Source organism: Ammospiza caudacuta, chromosome 26, assembly GCF_027887145.1.
Source record: "Ammospiza caudacuta isolate bAmmCau1 chromosome 26, bAmmCau1.pri, whole genome shotgun sequence".
In the NCBI taxonomy this organism is placed as follows: Eukaryota; Metazoa; Chordata; class Aves; order Passeriformes; family Passerellidae; genus Ammospiza; species Ammospiza caudacuta.
The window spans coordinates 3,728,155-3,754,562 of record NC_080618.1 but is presented as its reverse complement, the minus strand read 5'-3'; the positions used below and the strand labels follow the sequence as shown (position 1 = coordinate 3,754,562).

General features: G+C 51.1%; 1 protein-coding gene across 1 annotated transcript; it reads left to right on the top strand.

Annotated features, from left to right (window-relative positions):
• The first annotated feature begins 386 nt into the window (after positions 1-386).
• Positions 387-26,408, top strand: SLC25A37 (solute carrier family 25 member 37). The gene is made up of 4 exons (XM_058820238.1): positions 387-630; positions 15,544-15,772; positions 20,446-20,502; positions 23,160-26,408. Exons 1-4 carry the CDS (start codon positions 430-432, stop codon positions 23,672-23,674), a joined length of 1,002 nt encoding a protein of 333 aa, XP_058676221.1. The 5' UTR covers positions 387-429; the 3' UTR covers positions 23,675-26,408.

Sequence of the window (26,408 nt, the reverse complement as noted above, 5' to 3'; positions counted from 1 at the left end):
CCATGGCAGCACCGCGGGGTTAGTACACTTTCCCCCTCAGGCAGACCCAAACCGCCGCCCGTGGCTCGCTGTGACACCGCGCCGGCCGCTGCAGGTGACAGTTACACCTCCACGGCCGCGTCCCCCTCACGGCGCCGCCACAACGCACCCGCCCTCAGGGCTACGCCCCGCCCATTCTCCGCTACTACAGCCAATCACAGCTCTTTGCTTCTCGCTTCTCACCTTCTATTGGTTAATATTTCTGCCAATCACTTTCCCGCCCAGCGATGTCACGAATGCGCGCCGCGCTGATTGGCGAGGCGGGGATGGGCGTGGCGAGCACGGCTTTAAAGGCGGTTGGGCGGCGCGCGGTCCCAGTGCCCCCCTCAGCCCCCCCCCCGCACCCCGGTACCGGTGTCCCAGCCCGGCCCGCGGCCCCGGTGCCGGCGGATGGAGCTGGGCTGTGCCATGGCGGGCAGCGCCGCCGCCCCGCCGGGCCCCGGGCCCCCCGCCGCCGCCGGGGCCGGGCTGGCGGACAGCGAGGACTACGAGAGCCTGCCCAGCAGCGTCGCGCTCGGCACGCACATGGTGGCCGGAGCCGTGGCGGGGATCATGGAGCACACGATCATGTACCCCGTGGACTCGGTCAAGGTGCGCGGGGAGCGCGGCGAGCGCCGGGGGAGGCGGGCACGGGGGGGCGGCAGGTCCGGGATGGGCCGGGGGGACACGGGAGGGGCGGCCGGGGATGCTGAGGGGAGCGGGACAGCGGCGATAGGAACGGGACAGCGGCGAGGGGAGCGGAGTGTTGGGGGGACGGGGAGAGGGGAGGCTGCGAGCGTTATTGGGGTGCAGGGAAAGGGAGTATGAGAGGTGTGCGAGCGTTATTGGGGTGCAGGGACTTGTGGGGTGTAGAGAGAGGGGAGTGTTAGAGGTGTTGCGAGCGTTATTGGGGTGCAGGAAGAAGGAGTGCGAGGGATTTCGGGGATCCAAGAACTTGTGGGGTGCAGGGAGAGGGAGTGAGAGAGGTGTGCAAGCGTTATTGGGGTGCAGGGAAAGGGGAGTGAGAGAGGCGTGCGAGGGGTTTTGGGGTGCAGGAACGTCCTGGGGTGCAAGAGGGGAGTGTGTAAGTGTCATTGGGGTGCAAGGAGAGGGGAATGTAAGAGGTGGTGTGCAAGCGGTTATTGGGGTGCAGGAACTTGTGGGGTGCAGGGAGAGGTATGTGATGGATTTTGGGGTGCAAGAAGTGCTGGGGCTGTGTCTTTGGGGTGCAAGAGGGGAGTGTGTGAGCGGTTATTGGGGTGCAAGGGGGAATGTGAGAGGTGTGCAGTCGTTATTGGGGGGCAAGAAGTGCTGGGGTGCAGGGAGAGGAAGTGTGAGGGGTTTTGGGGTGCCAGAAGTGCTGGGGGTGCGAGGTTTCTTTGGGGTGCAAGAGTGGAGTGTGCAAGCGTTTATTGGGGTGCAAGAGGGGGAGTGTAGGAGGTGTGCAAGAAATGCTGGGGGTGCAAGGAAGCTGTGCAAGATGTTTTGGGGTGCAAGAAGAGGGGAGGTGTAAAGGCTGTGCAAGGAGCTGTTGGGGTGCAAGGGAAGTGTGTAAGGAGTTGTTGGGGTGAAAGGAGTGCTGGGAGTTCAAGGGGTTGTTGGGGTCTACGGGACGTGTAAGAGTTTTTGGGTGCAAGGGAGGAAAATCTGAAAGAAATTGGGGTGCAAGGGGGGAGAGTGTGGAGGGGATGTTGGGGTGCAGGAAAGGTGGAGATGTGTAAGGGATCTTGGGGTGCAGACGGGTGAAGTGTCCATGGAATGTTGGGGTGCAGATGGGCAAAGTGTCCATGGAATGTTGGGGTACACGTGAAGGAAAGTGTCCATGGAATGTGGGGGGAAGTGTCTATGGAATGTTGGGGTGCAAATGAGCAAAGTGTCCATGGAATGTTTGGGTTCGCATGTGGGGGGAAGTGTCCATGGAATGTTTGGGCTCACATGTGAGGGAAGTGTCTGTGGAACGTTGGGGTGCCCAAGGTTCCCAGGGCAAGGAAGGCACTGGGCAGTCCCTGAGGTGTCACCCCCAAATCCCCGCTGGCTCTGGGGCTGTCCTGCAGCTCTGGGAGATTTGCACAGCCCCGGTGCTGCTCCCTGGACTGGGCGATGCCAGCCCGGTGCCACCAGAGCCCTGCTGGCATCCCTGGGACTGCGATCAGGAGCTCCCTGGGCAGCTTGTCCCTCCTGGATCTTTGGGATCCCAGCTCAGGAACTGCAATCAGGGGCTCCCTTGGAGCTTTTCCCTCCCGGAGCTTTGGGATCCCAGCTCAGTATCTGGGATCAGGGGCTCCCTGTGAGCTTTTCCCTTACAGAGCTTTGGGATCAGGCGCTCCCTGTGAGCTTTTCCCTTACAGAGCTTTGGGATCCCAGCTCAGTATCTGGGATCAGGGGCTCCCTGTGAGCTTTTCCCTCCTGGATCTTTGGGATCCCAGCTCAGGAACTGCAATCAGGGGCTCCCTTGGAGCTTTTCCCTCCCGGAGCTTTGGGATCCCAGCTCAGTATCTGGGATCAGGGGCTCCCTGTGAGCTTTTCCCTTACAGAGCTTTGGGATCAGGGGCTCCCTGTGAGCTTTTCCCTCCCGGAGCTTTTGGATCCCAGCTCAGGAGGGAAGAGTCGCTGGGATGAGGCCACACTGGGATGGGTAAATGCCTTTGGTGGGGTCAGGGTGTTTGAGGAGGAGCTGCCCGGTGGATTTTGGAGCTGCTGATGCTCCAGCTCACTCAGAAAAGGCTTCCCAGTGTCTGCAGAGTGTGGGAATCATCCTGAAGGATAATTCCTGGCTCTGCCCTGCCGCTTTGTTGCTGTGGGGCCTTCAAAAGAAGAGGGAAAGCCGGGAAAAGCCGAAGTGCCTCGATGAATCATGAGATGTTGCAATCCCTTCTCCTTTCGTCCAGGGCTCCCTGAAAGAGTAGAAAGGGCAGAGGAGAGGAAATGCTTTGGCTTGTGCAGGTCCTGCCAGCGTTACGAGCGTTCAAAGGGAACATTCCCGATTTTCTCGCCGTTTTCCCTCAGGGTCTGTCCCCGCAGCACCCGGCTCGCCCTCAGATCGGGGATGTCCCCGTGGCTGCGGGGCTGGTGCCCACCCTGAGGGTGGCACAGGCAGCTGCGGGGGTTGTGCCCGCTCCTGGCCCAGCTGTGGGTGTTTGTCCCTCAGAACCGTGCAGCGCTTTCCTCGGCGGGAGAGCCGAGCGGAGCAGAAATGAAAGCGGCGCCGGTTTCCTGGAGGGGGAGGCGCTCTGAGGGAAAAGCTCCGGGAGCGGCGGCGGGGCCGGGCCGGGGCAATCCCAATCCCCAATTCCCAGTCCCCAATCCCAAATCCCCAACTCGGGAGCGGAGAAATCCCTCCGGCTGCTACGGGAAACGCTGCAGGGCCCCTCTGTGTGCTGGGGCACAGCAAAACCCCGCCGGGATCTGCTCCTGCCCGGGCACTCACCCTGCTCCACCTGGCTGCTGTGGGCAAGGGGACAGCTGACCCGAAATGGGAGGTTTGATCCCTAAAGAGGTTTTGTTTTCTTGTGGAGCTGTAATCCAGTAACAACTCAGCTCTTTCACAAGGAGCAAAGCTTTCCCTCCGTGGCACTTCGTGGGCGCAGTTCCAGCCTAGGCCAGGTCGGGTTTTCTGCAGGTGCAGGAGGAGCAGCTCCTGCCCTGAGGTTCCTCCTGGCTGCCTCCAGCCAGTCATTTCCTCCCAAAGAGAAACTGAAAATGTCGTAATTTGGGGAATTGTTTGCTGCACACACTTGCACAACCCCTGAGCTTGATGGGGTCACGGAATCCCAGCATGTTTTGGGTGGGAAGGGACCTCAAAATCCCCCGGGGCCCCCCCAGGCCAGGGACGCCTCCCGCTGTCCCAGGGTGCTCCAACCTGCCACAGCCCCTCTGGGAATTCCATCCCTCCTTCCTCCCTCACAGGGAAGAATTCCTTCCCAATATCCAGCTCCAATCTGCACTCTTTTCCTCCCCATTATTTTCCACATAATAAATAATAATTTATTTATTTTTTTACGCCTTGAGCTGCAGCCTCACCTGCACTGTTCCTCTGCCTCTCCCCCTCAGCTCTGCTTGTTTGGACACCCTGGGCTGGGTTTTTGCTGGTGCTGAGGGTGTTTCTCACACTTCTCAGGCTTGTTTTTGTTTGTGGCTGCTGCAAAACCAGCTGAGCTGGGAGCCCTGATCCATCCCCAAGTGATCTGCAGGGATCAGCGTGTCAAGGACTCCTGAAGGCAGCACAAAAGGAGCTCCTGGAGGGCTCCCCTGGAACCTCCTCCTCCTGCCCTGACCCATTTGGTGACTTTTCTGCTGGAGCTGGTTTCCCAAAGGCTGTGAAAACAAAGGATGGGGATGTAGGAACAGTTTTGTTCCCCTTGGGGATGTGAGGAACAGTTTTTCTCCCTTGGGGTTGTAGGAACAGTTTTATTCCCCTTGGGGGATGTAGGAACACTTTTTCTCCCTTGGGGATGTAGGAACAGTTCTGTTTCCCTTGGGGATGTGAGGAACAGTTTTTCTCCCTTGGGGATGTAGGAACAGTTTTATTCCCCTTGGGGATGTAGGAACAGTTTTATTCCCCTTGGGGATGTAGGAACAGTTTTTCTCCCTTGGGGATGTAGGAACAGTTTTATTCCCCTTGGGGATGTAGGAACAGTTTTTCTCCCTTGGGGATGTAGGAACAGTTTTTCTCCCCTGGGGATTCATTAATTGCTGGGGGGAGAAACTGGAGGTGTGCAGGGCTGGCACCTCCCTTCTGGCTCTGGGCACCAAAAAAATCCTTTTCTATGAAAACCTGGCCTGCCCTGGGAGCTTCCCTGTGGTCACAAAGCTCCTGAAGGCCAGCAGAACATCTGAGGGAGGCAGGGCTGTGGATTCTGTGGGGTTTGGTGTGGGAGATTGTGTATCCCCCTGTTTCCAGCTGCTCCAGGAGGAGCAGTTCCTCATGTTCCACCTGTTCCTCATGTTCCAGCTGTTCCTCATGTTCCACCTGTTCCTCATGTTCCAGCTGTTCCTCATGTTCCAGCTGAGGGGCAGTTTTGGGATGTTGGGAATTCCTGGATGAGCTGCTGGGCTGACCCTCTGCTCCCCTCCCACGGGTGTGCTGCTCATTTGGGGCTGTTCCAGCTGAATTCCCCCAAAACTGGGGTGTAGAACTTGAGCCTGGCTTGAGCTTTGTCCTATTCCACCTGAACTGCCCCAAATTGGGGTTCAGCTGGGAAAGCATTTTGTGCTCCCTTTGTGCCCCTCTGTCACATGAACCTGGGAAAAGCAGGTTGTGCTCAGAGAAAATCAATGAATAAACCCCAAACAAAAGGCAAATGGGGTCTGAGGGTGTTTGTAGGGTGGCAAATGGGGTCTGAGGGTGTTTGTAGGGTGTCAAATGGGGTCTGGGGGTGTTTGTCGGGTATCAAATGGGGTCTGAGGGTGTTTGTAGGGTGTCAAACCTCTGCCAGCGTGTGCAAAACAGAGACCTGGGAAAAACAATCCTGGCTAAAAACCAACGAGAAAACAGCACAGGAGGGTGCTGGGGCTCTTCCCAAAGTGGGGTTCAGAGCTTGAGCTTTGTCCTGTTGCAGCTGAACTCCCCCAAATTGGGGTTCAGCTGGAAAAGCTTTTTGTGCTCCCTTTGTGCCCCTCTCTCACATGAACCTGGGTTAAGCAGGTTGTGCTCAGAGAAAATCAATGAATAAACCCCAAACAAAAGGTAAAGGACATCTGAGGGTGTTTGTGGGGTGGCAGACAAGGTCTGGGGGTGTTTGTGGGGTATCAAATGGGGTCTGGGGGTGATTGTAGGGTGTCAAACCTCTGCCAGCGTGTGCAAAACAGAGACCTGGGAAAAACAATTCTGGCTAAAAACCAATGTGCAAACAGCACTGGAGGGTGCTGGGGCTCTTCCCAATGTGGGGTTCAGGGCTTGAGCCTTGTCCTGTTGCAGCTGAACTCCCCCAAATTGGGGTTCAGAGCTTTGTCTTGACTTGTTCTGCTCCAGCTGAACTGCCCCAAAACTGGGGTTCAGCTGGAAAAGCTTTTTGTGCTCCCTTTGTGCCCCTCTGTCACATGAACCTGTGAAAAGCAGGGTGTGCTCAGAGAAAAGAAATAAAAAAAACCCAAACAAAAGGCAAATGGGGTCTGAGGGTGTTTTTTTAGGTGGCAAACGAGGTCTGAGGGTGTTTGTGGGGTGGCAGACAAGGTCTGGGGGTGTTTGTAGGGTATCAAATGGGGTCTGAGGGTCTTTGTAGGGTGGCAAATGGGGTCTGGGGGTGTTTGTAGGGTGGCAAATGGGGTCTGGGGGTGTTTGTAGGGTGTCAAATGGGGTCTGAGGGTGTTTGTAGGGTATCAAATGGGGTCTGAGGGTGTTTGTAGGGTATCAAATGGGGTCTGAGGGTGTTTGTGGGGTGGCAGACAAGGTCTGGGGGTGTTTGTGGGGTATCAAATGGGGTCTGGGGGTCTTTGTAGGGTGTCAAATGGGGTCTGGGGGTGATTGTAGGGTGTCAAACCTCTGCCAGCGTGTGCAAAACAGAGACCTGGGAAAAACAATTCTGGCTAAAAACCAATGTGCAAACAGCACTGGAGGGTGCTGGGGCTCTTCCCAATGTGGGGTTCAGGGCTTGAGCCTTGTCCTGTTGCAGCTGAACTCCCCCAAATTGGGGTTCAGAGCTTTGTCTTGACTTGTTCTGCTCCAGCTGAACTGCACCAAAACTGGGGTTCAGCTGGAAAAGCTTTTTGTGCTCCCTTTGTGCCCCTCTGTCACATGAACTTGGGAAAAGCAGGGTGTGCTCAGAGAAAATCAATGAATAAACCCCAAACAAAAGGCAAATGGGGTCTGAGGGTGTTTTTTTAGGGTGGCAAACGAGGTCTGAGGGTGTTTGTGGGGTGGCAGACAAGGTCTGGGGTTGTTTGTAGGGTATCAAATGGGGTCTGAGGGTGTTTGTGGGGTGGCAAATGGGGTCTGAGGGTGTTTGTGGGGTGGCAAATGGGGTCTGAGGGTGTTTGTGGGGTGGCAAATGGGGTCTGGGGGTGTTTGTAGGGTGTCAAATGGGGTCTGAGGGTGTTTGTAGGGTGGCAAATGGGGTCTGGGGGTGTTTGTAGGGTGGCAAACCTCTGCCAGAATGTGCAAAACAGAGACCTGGGAAAACAATCCTGGCTAAAACCCAACCAGAAACCAGCACTGGGGCTCTTCCCAAATTCCACCCAGCAGGGCCCAGCTGTGCCCCGGGAGCAGGAGCTGCCCCAGCCTGACCCTGGCACTCCTGGGGGTGCATTTTTGTTTTCTCCTGCCCGGCACGAGCAGGGTGCTTGGCAGGCCCTGCGCTGCTGCCTTGTGCCACGGGGCTTAATTGCAGTAGGTGGAGAGGAATTTCTTGGCTGCTTATCAGGGGCGAGGCTGCGGGAGCTGCTGGGTGGCTGCAGATGGGTGAGAGGGGCTGGGGGCACTGCCCGGCGCTGAAATCATCTCCTGCAGCCCCAGAAGCTCAGCTCCCCCCTCAGAGCTGCTCCCGGCGCCGGGCCTTGGGCTGGGCAGCAGAGATCCTGATGTGGTTCTTGCTTGGGATGTTTGTTCCCAAAATCCTGGGTGTGGTTATTGTCTGGGCTCTTTGTTCCCCAAAATCCTGATTTTGGTTATTGCCTGGGCTGTGTTTCCAAAATCCTGATTTTGGTTATTGCCTGGGCTGTGTTTCCAAAATCCTGATTTTGGTTATTGCCTGGGCTGTTTGTTCCCCAAATCCTGGATGTGGTTATTGTCTGGGCTGTTTGTTCCCCAAAATCCTGATTTTGGTTATTGTCTGGGCTGTTTGTTCCCCAAAATCTGGTTTTGGTTATTGCCTGGGCTGTTTGTTCCCCAAAATCTGGTTTTGGTTATTGCCTGGGATGTTTGTTCCCCAAAATCTGGTTTTGGTTATTGCCTGGGATATTTGTTCTCTAAAATCCTGGGTTTGGTTATTGCCTGGGCTCTTTGTTCCCCAAAATCTGGTTTTGGTTATTGCCTGGGCTCTTTGTTCCCCAAAATCCTGATTTTGGTTATTCCTTGGGCAGTTTGTTTTCCTAAATCTGGATTTGGTTATTCCTTGGGCTGTTTGTTTCCAAAATCCTGATTTTGGTTATTGCCTGGGCTGTTTGTTCCCCAAATCCTGATTTTGGTTATTGCCTGGGCTGTTTGTCCCCAAAATCCTGATTTTGGTTATTGCCTGGGCTGTTTGTTCTCTAAAATCCTGATTTTGGTTATTGCATGGGCTGTTTGTTTCCAAAATCCTGGGTTTGGTTATTGCCTGGGCTGTTTGTCCCCAAAATCCTGGATTTGGTTATTTCTCTGGCTGTATGTTCTCCTAAATCTGGATTTTGGTTATTCCTCGGGCTGCTTGTTATTTTAAATCCAGGATTTGATTATTCCTTGGGCTGTTTGGCCTCCTAAATCCAGATTTTGGTAATTCCTTGGAATATTTTTCTTGATTTTGGTTATTCTTTGGGTATTTGTCCTTTTGATTCCTGCTTTTGGCTACTCCTTGCCTTGCTGAATCCTGATTTTATCTCCTCCTTGGGCAGTTTGTCCTGTTAAATCCATGTTTTGGTTATTCCTTGTGCTTTTAGTTCTGTTCAATCCTGATTTTAGTTATTCCTTGGGCAGTTTGTCCTGTTGAATCTGGATTTTGGTTTTTCCTTGGGCAGTTTGTCCTCGTAAATCTGGATTTGATCATTCCTTGGGCAGTTTGGCATCCAAAATCCAGGTTTTGGTTATTTATTTGGCTGTATGTTCTCCTAAATCTGGATTTTGGTAATTCCTTGGGCAGTTTGTCCTGTTAAATCCAGATTTTGGTAATTCCTTGGAATGTTTTTCTTGATTTTGGTTATTCTTTGGATATTTGTCCTTTTGATTCCTGCTTTTGGCTACTCCTTGCCTTGCTGAATCCTGATTTTATCTCCTCCTTGGGCAGTTTGTCCTGTTAAATCCTGGTTTTGGTTATTCCATGTGCTTCTAGTTCTGTTCAATCCTGATTTTGGTTATTTCTCTGGCTGTTTGGCCTCCTAAATCTGGATTTTGGTCATTCCTTGGGCTGTTTGTCCTCGTAAATCTGGATTTGATCTTTCCTTGGGCTGTTTGTCCTGTTAAATCCTGCTTTTGGTTATTCCTTGTGCTTTTAGTTCTATTCAATCCTGATTTTAGTTATTCCTTGGGCTGTTTGTCCTCCTAAATCTGGATTTTGGTAATTCCTTGGGCAGTTTGTCCTGTTAAATCCAGATTTTGGTAATTCCTTGGAATGTTTTTCTTGATTTTGGTTATTCTTTGGATATTTGTCCTCTTGATTCCTGCTTTTTGCTACTCCTTGCCTTGCTGAATCCTGATTTTACTGCTCCTTGGGCAGTTTGTCCTGTTAAATCCATGTTTTGGTTATTCCTTGTGCTTCTAGTTCTGTTCAATCCTGATTTTAGTTATTCCTTGGGCAGTTTGTCCTGTTGAATCCAAGTTTTGGTTATTCCATGTGCTTCTAGTTCTGTTCAATCCTGATTTTGGTTATTTCTCTGGCTGTATGTTCTCTTAAATCCGGATTTTGGTTATTCCTTGGGCTGCTTGTTATCTTAAATCCAGGATTTGATTATTCCTTGGGCAGTTTGTCCTGTTAAATCCAGATTTTGATTATTCCTTGTGCTTTTCGTTCTATTCAATCCTGATTTTAGTTATTCCTTGGGCTCTTTGGCCTCCTAAATCCAGGTTTTGGTTATTTCTCTGGCTGTATGTTCTCCTAAATCTGGATTTTGGTAATTCCTTGAGCGGTTTGTCCTGTTAAATCTGGATTTTGGTTATTCCTTGGGCACTTTGCCATCCTAAATCCAGATTTTGGTAATTCCTTGGAATATTTCTCTTGATTTTGGTTATTCTTTGGGTATTTTTCCTCTTGATTCCTGCTTTTGGCTACTCCTTGCCTTGCTGAGTCCTGATTTTATCTCCTCCTTGGGCTGTTTGTCCTGTTAAATCCATGTTTTGGTTATTCCTTGGGCAGTTTGTCCTGTTAAATCCTGGTTTTGGTTATTCCTTGTGCTTCTAGTTCTGTTCAATCCCGATTTTGGTTATTTCTCTGGCTGTATGTTCTCCTAAATCTGGATTTTGGTTATTCCTTGGGCTGCTTGTTATCTTAAATCCAGGATTTGATTATTCCTTGGGCTGTTTGGCCTCCTAAATCCAGGTTTTGGTAATTCCTTGGAATATTTTTCTTGATTTTGGTTATTCTTTGGGTATTTGTCCTTTTGATTCCTGCTTTTGGCTACTCCTTGCCTTGCTGAATCCTGATTTTACTGCTCCTTTGGCTGTTGGTCCTGTTAAATCCTGGTTTTGGTTATTCCTTGGTCAGCTAATCCTGGTTTTATCTGCTCCTTGGGCGTTAGTCCTGTTGAATCCTGTTTTTGGTTATTGCTTGGGCATTTAGTGCTGGATTTATCTGCTCCTTGACCTGTTAGTCCTGTTAAATCCTGCTTTTGGTTATTCCTTGGGCTGTTTGTCCTGTTGAACCTGGGTTTTGGTTATTGCTTGGGCATTTAGTCCTGGTTTTATGGGCATTTAGTGCTGGATTTATCTGCTCCTTGGGCTGTTTGTCCTGTTAAATCCTGCTTTTGGTTATTGCTTGGGCTGTTTATCCTGTTTTTGGTTATTGCTTGGGCATTTAGTCCTGGTTTTAAGGCTGTTAGTCCTGGTTTTATCTGCTCCTTGGCCAGTTTGTCCTGTTTTCTGCTGATTTTGGTTATTCCTTGGGCAGTTTGTCCTGTTTTCCCAGATTTTGGTTATTCCTTGGGCAGTTTTTCCTGTTAAATCCTGGTTTTGGTTATTCCTTGGGCAGTTTTTCCTGTTTTCTGCAGATTTTGGTTATTCCTTGGGCTGTTTGTCCTGTTAAATCCTGGTTTTGGTTATTCCTTGGTCAGCTAATCCTGGTTTTATCTGCTCCTTGGGCATTAGTCCTGTTAAATCCTGTTTTTGGTTATTGCTTGGGCATTTAGTCCTGGTTTTAAGGCATTTAGTGCTGGGTTTTATCTGCTCCTTGGGCACTTTGTCCTGTTTTATGCAGACTTTGGTTATTCCTTGGGCAGTTTGTCCTGTTTTATGCAGATTTTGGTTATTCCTTGGGCAGTTTGTCCTGTTTTCTGCAGATTTTGGTTATTCCTTGGGCACTTTGTCCTGTTTTTCCCAGACTTTGGTTATTCCTTGGGCAGTTTGTCCTGTTTTATGCAGATTTTGGTAATTCCTTGGGCAGTTAGTCCTGTTTTCCCCAGACTTTGGTTATTCCTTGGGCAGTTTGTCCTGTTTTATGCAGATTTTGGTTATTCCTTGGGCAGCTTGTCCTGGTTTTATCTCCTCCTTGGGCTGCTTGTCCTGTTCTACCCATGAGTGATGGGTGCCTGATGCAAACTGCAGCCTGTGTGGGCTGGGTCCTGAACCCCTTCAGAGCAGCTCAGATCCACCCAAATAATAATAAAATAAAAACAAATAATAAAATAAAATAATAATATAAAAACAAATCCTATTTATTAATTCTCATTTGAGAGCTGTGCCCACCTTGCATCCCTTTGCCACGAGAAGCTGCTCTGTTCCTGGGTGGCTGTAAATTGATTTTTCTGCAGTTTGTGTGGCCCTGACAGCTTCAGGAGGTTCTGGTCCTTCATGGGAGCTGCTGGGGTGAAAGTGGAACAAACTGGATCATCAATAATGGATTCTTTGGCTTTTCTTCCCAAAACCACACTGGGATTTTCTCCAGGGCATCCTGAAATCCTGAGCAGCCTCCACAGCATGGGAAAGGTGCAGAGACCATGAGGGGCTGCATGGAAAGCTGATATAAAACCTTTTAAATTCTTTTAAATTCTGAGCTTTTAAATTCTGATTCAACCTGCCGAACTCCCTGCTGGAGTCCAGCCAAATTTTTTAGGTTTTTTAAAGTGGATTTACTCCAAATTCCATCATTTGGTTGGCCTGGGCTTGAGTGAACCCAGCTTGGTTCTGTTATTTTGGGTGAAAGTCCTGAACTGAGCTCTGGTTCTGCCTTGGGCTCACAGGGGCTGTGGAAGAGTTTTGGGGCTCCAAGGCTCAAACCTTAAAGGTTTTTATGGAATTATTGGAATTAATTTTATGGATGATGCAGAGACCATGAGGGGCTGCATGGACAGCTGGATATAAAACCTGCTTTTAAATTCTGAGCTTTTAAATTCTGAGCTAATTCAGGGCAATTGCTGCCCTCCCTGGAGGATTTTCCTGAATTTTGGGGTTTGTTTGGAGGGAATGTGGAACAGGAAGCCTTGCACAACCTGCTGAATTCCCTGCTGGAATCTGAAATTCCAGCCAAATTTTTAGGTTTTTTCAAGTGGATTTACTCCAAATCCCATCATTTGGTTGGCCTGGGCTTGAGTGAACCCAGCTTGGTTTTGTTATTTTGGGTGAAAGTCCTGAACTGAGCTCTGGTTCTGCCTTGGGCTCACAGAGGGACCTGGGAGGGTTTTGGGGGCTCCAAGGTTCAAACCTTAAAGGTTTTTATGGAATTATTGGAATTAATTTTATGGATGGTGCAGAGACCATGAGGGGCTGCATGGACAGCTGGATATAAAACCTGCTTTTAAATTCTGAGCTTTTAAATTCTGAGCTAATTCAGGGCATTGCTGCCCTCCCTGGGGATTTTCCTGAGTTTTGGGGTTTGTTTGGAGGGAATGTGGAACAGGGAGCTTTGCACAACCTGCTGAATTCCCTGCTGGAATCTGAAATTCCAGCCAAATTTTTAGGTTTTTTCAAGTGGATTTACTCCAAATTCCATCATTTGGTTGGCCTGGGCTTGAGTGAACCCAGCTTGGTTTTGTTATTTTGGTGAAAGTGCTGAACTGAGCTCTGGTTCTGCCTTGGGCTCACAGAGGGGCTGTGGGAGGGGTTTGGGTGCTCCAAGGCTCTGGATTATTTTCCCTTTTAACCCAATAACTGATCCCAAAGAGCTGCAGTGGGGAATTTCTGCCCAGTTACAAAATGCCCCCAAACCCATGGAGAAGGAGGAAGAAGCAGCATGAATGTCACAGACATATTTTATGAAAAATCTTTTTGCTCAGATCTTTTCTCTTGAGAAGCTGAGAGGCCTCAGAAATGAAATATAAACAATAATTATCTGCTGCTGTGGGATGCAACAGGTTCATCTGTGATTGGTCTCATGGGGTTGTTTTTAATTAATGGCCAATCACAGTCAGCTGGCTCGGACTCTCTGGTCATGACAAGATTTCTCTTCTCTTCTCTTCTCTTCTCTTCTTCTTCTCTTCTCTTCTCTTCTCTTCTCTTCTCTTCTCTTCTCTTCTCTTCTCTTCTCTTCTCTTCTCTTCTCTTCTCTTCTCTTCTCTTCTCTTCTCTTCTCTTCTCTTCTCTTCTCTTCTCTTCTCTTCTCTTCTCTTCTCTTCTCTTCTCTTCTCTTCTCTTCTCTTCTCTTCTCTTCTCTTCTCTTCTCTTCTCTTCTCTTCTCTTCTCTTCTCTTCTCTTCTCTTCTCTTCTCTTCCCTTCTCTTCCCTTCCCTTCCCTTCCCTTCCCTTCCCTTCCCTTCCCTTCCCTTCCCTTCCCTTCTCTTCTCTTCTCTCTTTCCCTTTCCACTTTCTTTCCCCCTTTCCTTTTCCTTTTCCCTTTCCTTTCCTTTCCTTTCCTTTCCTTTCCTTTCCTTTCCTCTCCTTTCCTCTCCTTTCCTTTCCTCTCCTTTCCTCTCCTTTCCCTCTCCTCTCCTTTCCCTCTCCTCTCCTTCCCTCCCCTCCCCTCTCCCCTTTTTTCCTTTCCTCTTCTATTCTTTTAGTATAGTTTCAATATCTAATTTTCTTTTTAATATAATATATATAATAAAATAATTAATCAGCCTTCTGAAGCATGAAGTCAACATTCTCATCTCTTCCTTGTCCTGGGACCCCTGTGAACACCAAGGAGAAACCCAGGACAGCACCCCCGTGCTCCCCATCTTGCTTCCACCCACAACACACTAAAAACCCCAAAACCTCAATTTCTCACCCAGTGACACACCCACACCACTCTCTGTAATTTTATTTCACAATTTTGTGCATCCTGGTCTTTGTTCAATTCCAGGAAAACTTTCTCCATGGATGAGGGGCAAAGTCAGAGCTCCCCTGGGAGCTCAGGGCATCCCTGGGGGTCAGGGCACCCCACTCCTGCTTGGAATGCCAAACCTGGAAGTTTGGAATGGAAATGAAACCTGAAAGAGATCTTGGGTGGGGAGAAGGGATCAGAGGGGTTTGGTGGTTGGAAAAATGGGAAATGGTGACAAAAAGAATGGGTTTAAAAATGGGAAATAGTGACAAAAATAATGGGTTTAAAAGATGGCTCCTGCTTGGCAACGCCGATATCTGAAGGGGTTGGTGGTTGGAAAAATGGGAAATGGTGACAAAAAGAATGGGTTTAAAAGACATTGGCTTCTGCTTGGCAATGCTGATATCTGGCGGGGTTGGTGGTTGGAAAAATGGGAAATGGTGACAAAAAGAATGGGTTTAAAAATGGTAAATGGTGACAAAAAGAATGGGTTTAAAAATGGGAAATAGTGACAAAAAGAATGGGTTTAAAAATGGGAAATGGTGACAAAAAGAATGGGTTTAAAAGATGGCTCCTGCTTGGCAACGCCGACGTCTGACGGGGTTGGTGGTTGGAAAAATGGGAAGTGGTGACAAAAAGAATGGGTTTAAAAGTGGGAAATAGTGACAAAAATAATGGGTTTAAAAATGGTAAATAGTGACAAAAATAATGGGTTTAAAAATGGGAAATAGTGACCAAAATAATGGGTTTAAAAGATGGCTCCTGCTTGGCAGTGCTGACATCTGACGGGGTCAGCGGTTGGAAAAATGGGAAATGGTGACAAAAAGAATGGGTTTAAAAATGGTAAATGGTGACAAAAAGAATGGGTTTAAAAATGGGAAATGGTGACCAAAAGAATGGGTTTAAAAATGGGAAATAGTGACAAAAATAATGGGTTTAAAAGATGGCTCCTGCCTGGCAACGCCGACATCTGACGGGGTTGGTGGTTGGAAAAATGGGAAATGGTGACAAAAAGAATGGGTTTAAAAGACATTGGCTTCTGCTTGGCAATGCTGTTATCTGACGGGGTCGGTGACTGGAAAAATGGAAAATGGTGACCAAAATAATGGGTTTAAAAATGGGAAATAGTGACAAAAATAATGGGTTTAAAAGATGGCTCCTGCTTGGCAACGCCGATATCTGACGGGGTTGGTGGTTGGAAGAATGGTAAATAGTGACAAAAAGAATGGGTTTAAAAATGGGAAATGGTGACAAAAAGAATGGGTTTAAAAATGGTAAATAGTGACAAAAAGAATGGGTTTAAAAATGGGAAATGGTGACAAAAAGAATGGGTTTAAAAATGGTAAATAGTGACAAAAATAATGGGTTTAAAAGATGGCTCCTGCTTGGCAACGCCGACATCTGACGGGGTCGGCAGGTTTGGATAGATGGGAAATGGTGACAAAAGCGTTTTAAATGAACATTGCTGTGTTTGCCGAGGTAACCGGGGCCGTCCCTGCTGTGCTCTGTTGCAGACCCGCATGCAGAGCCTGCAGCCCGACCCCAGGGCGCGGTACCGGGGCGTGTACGAGGCGCTGCGCAGGATGGTGAGGACCGAGGGGCTGTGGCGGCCCCTGCGCGGCATCGACGTCACCATGCTGGGGGCTGGCCCTGCCCACGCCCTCTACTTCGCCTGCTACGAGAGCACCAAGAAGTCTCTGAGTGACGTTCTGCAGCCAGGAGGGAACAGCCACTTGGCCAATGGTACTGCTGGGGTTTGCCCTAAAAAAATTCTATTTGTGGTTATCAATATTCCTTGCTTATCAACCTGTTCCTTGCTTATCAACCTGTTCCTTGCTTTTCACTCAGCCTGGTGCCCCTTCCCATCAAAATTCTTATTTAATCTCAAAATTTTCCAGCATAAATAATGGATTTAGAGGAGGGAACAGCCACTTGGCCAATGGTACTGCTGGGGTTTGCCCTAAAAAAATTCTGTTTGTGGTTATCAATATTCCTTGCTTATCACTCAGCCTGGTGCCCCTTCCCGTCTAAATTCCTGTTAAATATCAAATTTTCAAGTGCAAATAATCGATTTAGAGGAGGAAACAGCCCCTTGGCCAATGGTATTGCTGGGCTTTGCCCTAAAAATATTCTATTTGTGGATATCAACCTGTTCCTTGCTTATCAACCTATTCCTTGCTTTTCACTCAGCCTGGTGCCCCTTCCTGTCTAAATTCTTATTAAATCTAAAATTTTCCAGCACAAATAATGGATTTAGAGGAGGAAACAGTCCCTTGGCCAATGGTGTTGCTGGGGTTTGCCCTAAAAAATCCCTATTTGTGGTTATCAATATTCCTTGCTTATCAACCTGTTCCTTGCTTTTCACTCAGCCTGGTGCCCCTTCCCATCTAAATTCTTATTTAATCTCAAAATTTTCCTGCACAAATAATCGTTACAGCCCCTTGGCCAATGGTATTGCTGGGGTTTGCCCTAAAAAATCCCTGTTTGTGGTTATCAATATTCCTTGCTTATCAACTTATTCCTTGCTTTTCACTCAGCCTGGTGCCCCTTCCCATCTAAATTCCTGTTAAATCTCAAATTTTCAAGTGCAAATAATCGATTTAGAGGAGGAAACAGCCCCTTGGCCAATGGTATTGCTGGGGTTTGCCCTAAAAAATCCCTATTTGTGGTTATCAATATTCCTTGCTTATCACTCAGCCTGGTGCCCCTTCCCGTCTAAATTCTTATTTAATCTCAAAATTTTCCAGCATAAATAATTGTTTTAGATGAGGAAACAGCCCCTTGGCCAATGGTATTGCTGGGGTTTGCCCTAAAAAATCCCTATTTGTGGATATCAACCCGTTCCTTGCTTATCAACCTATTCCTTGCTTTTCACTCAGCCTGGTGCCCCTTCCCATCTAAATTCTTATTTAATCTCAAAATTTTCCTGCACAAATAATCGTTACAGCCCCTTGGCCAATGGTATTGCTGGGGTTTGCCCTAAAAATATTCTATTTGTGGATATCAACCTGTTCCTTGCTTATCAACTTATTCCTTGCTTTTCACTCAGCCTGGTGCCCCTTCCCGTCTAAATTCCTATTAAATCTCAAATTTTCCAGCACAAATAATCGATTTAGAGGAGGAAACAGCCACTTGGCCAATGGTATTGCTGGGGTTTGCCCTAAAAAATCCCTATTTGTGGTTATCAATATTCCTTGCTTATCAACCTGTTCCTTGCTTTTCACTCAGCCTGGTGCCCCTTCCCATCAAAATTCTTATTTAATCTCAAAATTTTCCAGCATAAATAATTGTTTTAGAGGTGGAAACAGCCCCTTGGCCAATGGTATTGCTGGGGTTTGCCCTAAAAAAATCCCTATTTGTGGATATCAACCCGTTCCTTGCTTATCAACCTGTTCCTTGCTTTTCACTCAGCCTGGTGCCCCTTCCCATCTAAATTCCTGTTAAATCTCAAATTTTCAAGTGCAAATAATCGATTTAGAGGAGGAAACAGCCACTTGGCCAATGGTATTGCTGGGGTTTGCCCGAAAAAGTCCCTATTTGTGGTTATCAATATTCCTTGCTTATCACTCAGCCTGGTGCCCCTTCCCATCTAAATTCCTGTTAAATATCAAATTTTCAAGTGCAAATAATCGATTTAGAGGAGGGAACAGCCACTTGGCCAATGGTATTGCTGGGGTTTGCCCTAAAAAAATTCTATTTGTGGATATCAACCTGTTCCTTGCTTATCAACTTATTCCTTGCTTATCAACCTATTCCTTGCTTGCTTTTCCCTCAGCCTAGTGCACCTCCAAATCTAAATTCTTATTTAAACATTTTCAAGCACAAATAATCGATTTAGAAGAGGAAACAGCCACTTGGCCAATGGTTATTTCTGGGGTTTGCCTTAAAAAAACCCTGTTTGTGGATATCGACCTATTCCTTGCTTATCAACCTATTCCTTGCTTGCTTCTCACTCAGCCTTGTGCCCCTCCCAGTCTAAATTCTTATTTAATCTCAAATTTTTCCAGCACAAATCATGAGCATACCATTGGCCACTTGACCAATGGTATTTTTGGGGTTTGCCCTAAAAAAAACCCCATTTGTGGTTATCAACCTATTCCTTGCTTCTCACTCAGCCTAGTGCACCTCCAAATCTAAATTCTTATTGAATCTCAAATTTTTTTTCAGCACAAATCATCAATTCTTATTTAATCCCAAATTTTTCCAGCACAAATCATCAATTTAATGGGCAAAAGCTGTTTGGGTGCAGCTGTGCTGTTCCTGTATTGCCATGGAATCTTAAAGTTGGGAAAGATCTTGGATCAGGTCCCACCTTTGAAGGTATCACCCAAGGGTTGCTCTTGTGTTGAAGGCATCACCTCAACCTCTGGAGGTTGGAATTCCCTGGGAGCACTGAGTGCCCTCCATCCTCTGTGTGCTTTTGTTTTTAGCAGGAATGTTTCACTTTTAAAGCCAGCAGAGAGCCTGGAATTGAGGAGTCAGGGCTTTACCAGAGGGTTTGTAAAATCTCTGGAGATCCCCCTGGTTTAATCTGCCATGGGGTGGCTGAGCTCAGGGAAGGGATAAAATCCCTTCTCCTCAAACACATTCCTGTGTTTGCCTTTCAAGTAGCTACAGGCCTGAGGTGCCAGCAGGAAAATCAGAGCTGTGGATTCACGAAATGACCAAAATGATTTGGGCCAGAGGGAATTGGAGCTGGAGCCAGCATCAAAGGGAAGGAGTGGCTGCAGAGCCTCATCAGAGCGGGGCAGGGATGGGTCAGGGCTGGCTGGGCTTGGCACAGCCCGGGCACTGGAACCAGGCTGAGTAAAGGGATGAAAATCCCTCATTAGGGCCGGGCTGAGGGCAGGGTGAGCATTGCTCACGGCTGGCTCCGGCGCCGCGGGTGTCTGGGGGGGATGGAACCTGGGGATTGTTGTGGGAAGAGCAGAGGTGGGGCTGGGAGTGGATCTGGGGTTCCTGCCCTGGGAATCTGTGCTGGGGCCCTGGGGGCTCCTTCAGCATGGGATCCACCAGGGATGGAGCTCCCCAATGGATGGATTCCCGTGGATGGGATCTCCATGGATGGGATCCACCATGGATGGATTCCCCATCGATAGGAACCGCCCCCCCCATGGATGAAATTCCCCCATGGATGGGTTCCCATAGATGGGATCTCCATGGATGGGATCTCCATGGATGGGATCCACCATGGATGGATTCCCCGTCGATAGGAACCGCCCCCCCCATGGATGGAATTCCCCCATGGATGGGTTCCCATAGATGGGATCTCCATGGATGGGATCCACCATGGATGGGATCCACCATGGATGGATTCCCCGTCGATAGGAACCGCCCCCCCCATGGATGAAATTCCCCCATGGATGGGTTCCCATAGATGGGATCTCCATGGATGAAGGCCCGCCAAATGGATTCCCCATGGATGGGATCCTCCATGGATCGGATCCACCAGGGATTGTTGCAGTCAAGGCGGTCACGACATAAAGCAGAGACTACAAGCAGTCTCAGTTGGTAACACTTGGCAACAGTTTATTAATGAAAATGCCTGATCTTTTATACACTTTCCAGTTGTTTACCCTTCTTCTACCTTAGCTATTGGCCACAATAATTCAATACCATGCCATTGGTGAAAAGTTACTCTGACTCCACCTAACTTTCTAAAAATGCTTCATCCAGCTGCAGAATGCTCTTATCTTCCTTCTCTCGATCTCCTTGGTTACGGCCTTGGAGAAAGCTCCTTATCAGCTTCTTCTTCTTACTTCTCGCTCCTTTAGCTAACAGGCCCACTGCTAGCCCCTTCCACAGATGAAGCTCCCCTGGATGGGATTCCCATGGATGGATCCCCCTGCATGGATTCCCCATGGATAGGAGCCCTGCATGGATGGATCCCCCATGGATGGGATTCCACCATGTATGGAGCCCCCCATGGATGGTATTCCCCCCATGGATGGAGCCCCCCCTGGGTGGGATCTCCATGGATGGATTCTCCCATGGATGAGATCCCCATGGATAGGAACCTCTCAGTGGATGGGATCCACCATGGATGGAGTACGCCCCTGGATGGATTCCCCATAGATAGGAATCCCCCATGGATGGGATCCACCTTGGAGGGCGTCCCCATGGATGAAGCCCCCCTGGATGGATTGTCCCATGGATGGGATCCCTATGGATGGAGCTCCCCCATGGCTGGATTCCCCCCTAGATGGATCCCCCTTGGATGGGATCTCCATGGGTGGATTCCCATATTTGGGATCCCCTGGATGGATTCCTGCATAGATTCCCATGGATGGGATCCCCCCTGGATGGGATCCTCTGGGTGGATTCCCCTGGATGGGATCCCCTGGATTGACCCCCCTGGGTGGCAGGGATCCCTTTTGAGGCAGGATTTGTCTTCTCAGGGCTGCTCTTCCTTGCAGGCATCGCTGGGAGTGCGGCCACGCTGCTCCACGACGCCGTGATGAACCCAGCTGAAGGTAACCCTGGCAGTGCTGCTCCCTCAGGACACCCAGCCCTCAGTGCCCTGAATCCAGGCACAAATCCCTCCTGGCCCTTCTCCCTCTGTCCCTTGGCACGAGCAGGAGGAAATCCAGGGCTGCTGGGAGATTTCCAAACTCACCAAACCCACCAACCCAGGCCCCAGTGCCCTGAATCCAGGCTCAAATCCCTCCTGGATCTTCTCCCTCTGTCCTTGGCAAGAGCAGGAGGAAATCCAGGGCTGCCCAAGCTGGGAGAGCTCCAAAACCCCCAGTTCCTCTGTCCTGGGAGTGCTGCTCCCTCAGACACCCAGCCCTCAGTGCCCTGAATCCAGGCACAAATCCCTCCTGGATCTTCTCCCTCTGTCCTTGGCAAGAGCAGGAAGGAATCCAGGGCTGCCCCAGCTGGGAGAGCTCCAACCCCACCGATTCCACCCTGGCTGCTCCCTCAGACACCCAGGCCCTCAGTGCCCTGAATCCAGGCACAAATCCCTCCTGGCCCTTCTCCCTCTGCCCCTTGGCACGAGCAGGAGGAAATCCAGGGCTGCTGGGAGATCTCCAAACTCACAAACCCACCAACCCAGGCCCCCAGTGCCCTGAATCCAGGCACAAATCCCTTCTGGATCTTCTCCCTCTGTCCTTGGCAAGAGCAGGAAGGAATGCAGGGCTGCCCCAGCTGGGAGAGCTCCAACCCCACCAATTCCACCCTGGCTGCTCCCTCAGACACCCAGCCCTCAGTGCCCTGAATCCAGGCCCAAATTCCCCCTGATCTTCTCCCTCTGCCCCTTAGCACCAGCAGGAGGAAATCCAGGGCTGCCCAAGCTGGGAGAGCTCCAAACCCCCCAGTTCCTCTGGCCTGGCAGTGCTGCTCCCTCAGACACCCAGCCCTCAGTGCCCTGAATCCAGGCCCAAATTCCCCCTGGCCCTTCTCCCTCTGCCCCTTGGCACGAGCAGGAGGAAATCCAGGGCTGCTGGGAGATCTCCAAACTCACAAACCCACCAAGCCAGGGACCTCATTCCTCTGCCCTGGGGAGGAGAGGAGAGCAGCCAGGAGGGATTTATTATCCCTGGATCCGTGAGGTGCATGGGGACTTTGAGGGGAGGTGTCCCCTTTATTGGTGCCACCTTTACTGTCACCACTCTGCTGCTCCTTGGGGCAGGGGCTCTGGTGTTCCTGAAGCTTTGGACCAACCAGGCTGAGCTCAGGGGGTTGGGTGAGCACACAGGTTCCTGGGGAGTGGAGTGGCAGGAGAAGGCTTCAGGAAAATGAGGATTGGCAGGAAAATGCAGCTGAAATGACAATGCTGCCACCTGCCAGCCCCTCAGTGTCACTGGCTGTGCTCCTGAGTGGGCCCAGAGTTGGGAATCTCTGAAGGAGAATTCTCCAGTGTATCAAATCCTGTTAATCACACCCTGATTAAATCATTACATTAATTAGCCTCATTAGTCAGTGGGAGGCACTGCAGCCAGTGGGGCTGGAGGGGTGGGTGACACTCTGGGGATGTCAGGTGGGACCTCACTGCCCTTGTCACTGCTGGGTTTCTGTGCAGCCTGGCTGAGGGGTGAGTAATTAACCCTGAGGGGTTCATTAGAACTAAAGGGTCATTAATTAAACCTGAGGAGAGGGGTTCATTAGAACTAAAGGGTCATTAATTTACCTTGAGGAGAAGGGTCCATTAGAAGTAAAGGGTCATTAATTAAACCTGAGGGGAGGGGTTCAATAGTACTAAAGGGTCATTAATTAAACCTGAGGTTAGAGGATCATTAGGAAGTGAGCTCTGCGCTGTCCCCTCACTGTGCTGAGCCCAGGGGGCACTGGGCAGCTCGGGGCGGGGGGGATCAGTTTGTGCAGGGAAGGGGAGCTCAGGGCTGTGCCAGGCAGGCCTGACCCCCACAGCTGGGCAGTGTCCCTGTCACCACGTCTGTCCCCAGCTCTGGGGGCACTGGGCAGCTTGGGGGATCAGTTTGGGTGGGGAAGGGGAGCTCAGGGCTGTGCCAGGCAGGCCTGGCCCCAGCTGAGCAGTGTCCCTGTCCTGAGCTCTGGGGGCACTGGGCAGCTCAGGGGTGTGGTTTCAGTGGGGAAAGGGAGATTGGGGATGGGTCTGGGGTCACTCTGGGGGCTGTGCCAGGCAGGCCTGGCCTCAGCTGAGCAGTGTCCCTGTCCTGAGCTCTGGGGACACTGGGCAGCTCGGGAGGATCGGTTTGGGTGAGGAAGGGGAGCTCGAGGAGGTCAGGTTGATCAGGAAGATCAGTTTGGGTGGGGAAAGGGAGCTCAGGGCTGTGCCATGCAGCCAGCCCCCCAGCTGAGCAGTGTCCTGTCCTCACATCTGTCCCGAGCTCTGGGGGGCACTGGGCAGCTTGGGGGCATCAATTTGGGTGGGGAATGGGAGCTTGGAGCTGTGCCAGGCAGGCCTGGCCGCAGCTGAGCAGTGTCCCTGTCCTGAGCTCTGGGGGCACTGGGCAGCTCGGGGGGTTTGGTTTGGTTTGGGTGGGGAAGGGTCACTCTGGGGGCTGTGCCAGGCAGGGCACTCTGTCCCTGTCCCAGTTGTGGGGGCATTGGGCAGCTCAGGGCTGTCAGTTTGGGTGGGGAAGGGGAGCTCAGGGCTGTGCCAGCCCCCATCTGAGCAGTGTCCCTGTCCCCCCGTGTCCCCCGGCAGTGGTGAAGCAGCGGCTGCAGATGTTCAACTCGCCGTACACGTCGGTGCTGGGCTGCGTGCGGACGGTGCACAGGACCGAGGGCTTGGGCGCCTTCTACCGCAGCTACACCACGCAGCTGACCATGAACGTGCCCTTCCAGGCCATCCACTTCATCACCTACGAGCTGATGCAGGAGCACCTGAACCCGCACCGCCAGTACCACCCCCAGTCCCACATCGTGGCCGGCGCCGTGGCCGGGGCCGTGGCCGCCGCCGCCACCACGCCGCTGGACGTGTGCAAGACGCTGCTGAACACGCAGGAGAACACGGCCCTGAGCTCCCTCAAGATCAGGGGGCACCTGTCGGGCATGGCCAACGCCTTCAGCACCGTGTACCAGCTTGGGGGGCTGCCCGGCTTCTTCAAGGGCGTCCAGGCCAGGGTCATTTACCAGATGCCCTCCACGGCCATCGCCTGGTCCGTGTACGAGTTCTTCAAGTACTTCCTGACCAAGCGCGCGCTGGAGAAAAAAACATAAAAATCCTCCTGGGAAAGGGAGTGCGAGCTTCTGTGGGCTCCTCACGGGCAGCCCTGCTGGAATTGTGCTGGATTCACATCAACACATCTCCCTGTGGTGCTCGGTCACTGAGTGCCCCTGGGGTTCTGGGGATTCCTGGTCATTGAGTGTGTGTCCCCCTGTCACTGGGTGTCCCCAGGGATTCCTGGTCACTGATTGTCCCTGGGGATCCCTGGTCATTGAGTGCCCCAGGGGTTCTGGGGATTCCTGGTCACCGAGTGTGTGTCCCCGTGACACTGGGTGTCCCCAGGGATTCCTGGTCACTGAGTGTGTCCCCCTGACACTGGGTGTCCCTGGAGTTCCTGGTCACTGAGTGTGTCCCTGTCACTGAATGTCCCAGGGATTCCTGGTCATTGAGTGTGTGTCCCCCTGTCACTGGATGTCCCCAGGGATTCCTGGTCACTGATTGTCCCTGGGGATCCCTGGTCATTGAGTGCCCCTGGGGTTCTGGGGATTCCTGGTCATTGAGTGTGTCCCCTGTCACTGGGTGTCCCCAGGGATTCCTGGTCACTGAGTGCCCCCAGGAGTTCTGGGAATTCCTGGTCACCGAGTGTGTCCCTGTCACTGAGTGTCCCCAGGATCCCTGGTCACCAAGTGTGTCCCTGTCACTGAGTGTCCCCAGGTTTCCTGGTCACTGAGTGTCCCTGGGGGTTCCCATGGTGTTTCCCAGGGATTCCCATGGTGCTCCCCCAGAATTCCCAGTCACTGAGTGTCCGACACTCTGTCACCAAGTGTCCCCAGGGATTCCTGGTCACTGAGTGTGTCCCTGTCACTGAATGTCCCAGGGATTCCTGGTCACTCAGTGCCCCCCTGTCACTGGGTGTCCCTGGGGATTCCCATGGTGTTTCCCAGGAATTCCTGTGGCGCTCCCCCAGGATTCCTGGTCACTCAATGTCCCCAGGGATTCCTGGTCACTGAGTGTCCCTGGGGGTTCCCATGGTGCTCCCCCAGGATTCCCAGTCACTGAGTGTCCCCCTGTCACCAAGTGTCCCCAGGGATTCCTGTGGGTACTTGGCCACTGTCCCTGGGGATTCCCAATCACTGAGTGTCCCCAGGGGTTCCTCGGGTGCTCCTCAGGGATTCCTGGTCACTCAGTGTCCCTCTGTCACCAAGTGTCCCTGTGGATTCCCAGTCACTCAGTGTCCCCTGTGATTCCTGGTCACTCAGTGTCCCCTGTGATTCCTGGTCACTGGGTGTCCCCAGGGATTGCCATGGTGCTCCTCAGGGATTCCTGGTCACTCAGTGTCCCTCTGTCACCAGGTGTCCCCAGGGATTCCTGGTCACTCAGTGTCCTCCAGGATTCCCAATCACTGAGTATCCCTGGGGACTCCTGGTCACTCAATGTCCTCCTGTCACTGAGTGACCCCAGGGATTCTCAGTCACTCAGTGTCCCCAGGGGTTTGTTCCTGTGGTGCTCAGGGACTCCTGGTCACTCTGTCACCAAGTGTCCCCAGGGATTCCTGGTCACTGGATGTCCCTGTGGATTCCCGGTCACTCAATGTCCCCCTGTCACTGAGTGACCCCAGGGATTCTCGGTCACTCAGTGTCCCCAGGGGTTCGTGTGGTGCTCAGGGACTCCTGGTCACTCAATGTCCCCCTGTCACCAAGTGTCCCCAGGGATTCCTGGTCACTGGATGTCCCTGTGGATTCCCAGTCACTCAGTGTCCCCAGGGACTCCTGGTCACTCAATGTCCCCCTGTGACTGCGTGGCCCCTGGGACTCTCGGTCACTCAGTGTCCCCAGGGGTTCCTGTGGTGCTCCTCAGAGGCTCCTGGTCACTCAGTGTCCCCCTGTCACCAAGTGTCTGTGTGGATTCCTGGTCACTGGATGTCCCTGTGGATTCCCGGTCACTCAGTGTCCCCAGGGACTCCTGGTCACTCAATGTCCTCCTGTGACTGCGTGGCCCCTGGGACTCTCAGTCACTCAGTGTCCCCAGGGGTTCCTGTGGTGCTCAGGGACTCCTGGTCACTCAGTGTCCCCCTGTCACCAAGTGTCCCCAGGGATTCCTGGTCACTGGATGTCCCTGTGGATTCCTGGTCACTCAATGTCCCCCTGTGACTGCGTGGCCCCAGGGACTCTCGGTCACTCAGTGTCCCCAGGGGTTCTTGTGGTGCTCCTCAGAGGCTCCTGGTCACTCAGTGTCCCCCTGTCACCAAGTGTCTGTGTGGATTCCTGGTCACTGGGTGTCCCCAGGGATTCGATTCCTGGTCACTCAGTGTCCCCCTGTCACCAAGTGTCCCTGTGGATTCCCGGTCACTCAGTGTCCCCTGTGATTCCTGGTCACTGGGTGTCCCCAGGGATTGCCATGGTGCTCCTCAGGGATTCCTGGTCACTCATTGTCCCTCTGTCACCGAGTGTCCCTGTGGATTCCCGGTCACTCAGTGTCCCCTGTGATTCCTGCTCACTGAGTGCCCCTTTCCCTCCCTTAAACAACAACAACAAAAAAAGAGTTTATACAGACTTTGATATTAATATATATCTATTTAATAACTTTATTTTGAAGCAGTGAAATCCCAAGCTTCTCTTTTGCTGGAAATAAGATGGAAGATGGAGTTTACTCCTTGCTCAAGGTTTAGGTTACCCAACCTAAGCTGGTTTTTATTTTATTTTATTTTTTTATTTTTACAGCAGAGAAACAAAAATGTCCTGGCACAGAAGTTAATTTTATATAAATATAAAATAGCTGGATAATGTT

Excerpts from the sequence above, each read along its gene's own strand:
- SLC25A37 (XM_058820238.1), top strand. The coding sequence starts at position 430 with ATGGAGCTGGGCTGTGCCATGGCGGGCAGCGCCGCCGCCCCGCCGGGC. Across the intron at positions 15,773-20,445 it reads GAACAGCCACTTGGCCAATG|GCATCGCTGGGAGTGCGGCC; the intron begins GTACTGCTGGGG and ends TCTTCCTTGCAG. Across the intron at positions 20,503-23,159 it reads CGTGATGAACCCAGCTGAAG|TGGTGAAGCAGCGGCTGCAG; the intron begins GTAACCCTGGCA and ends GTCCCCCGGCAG.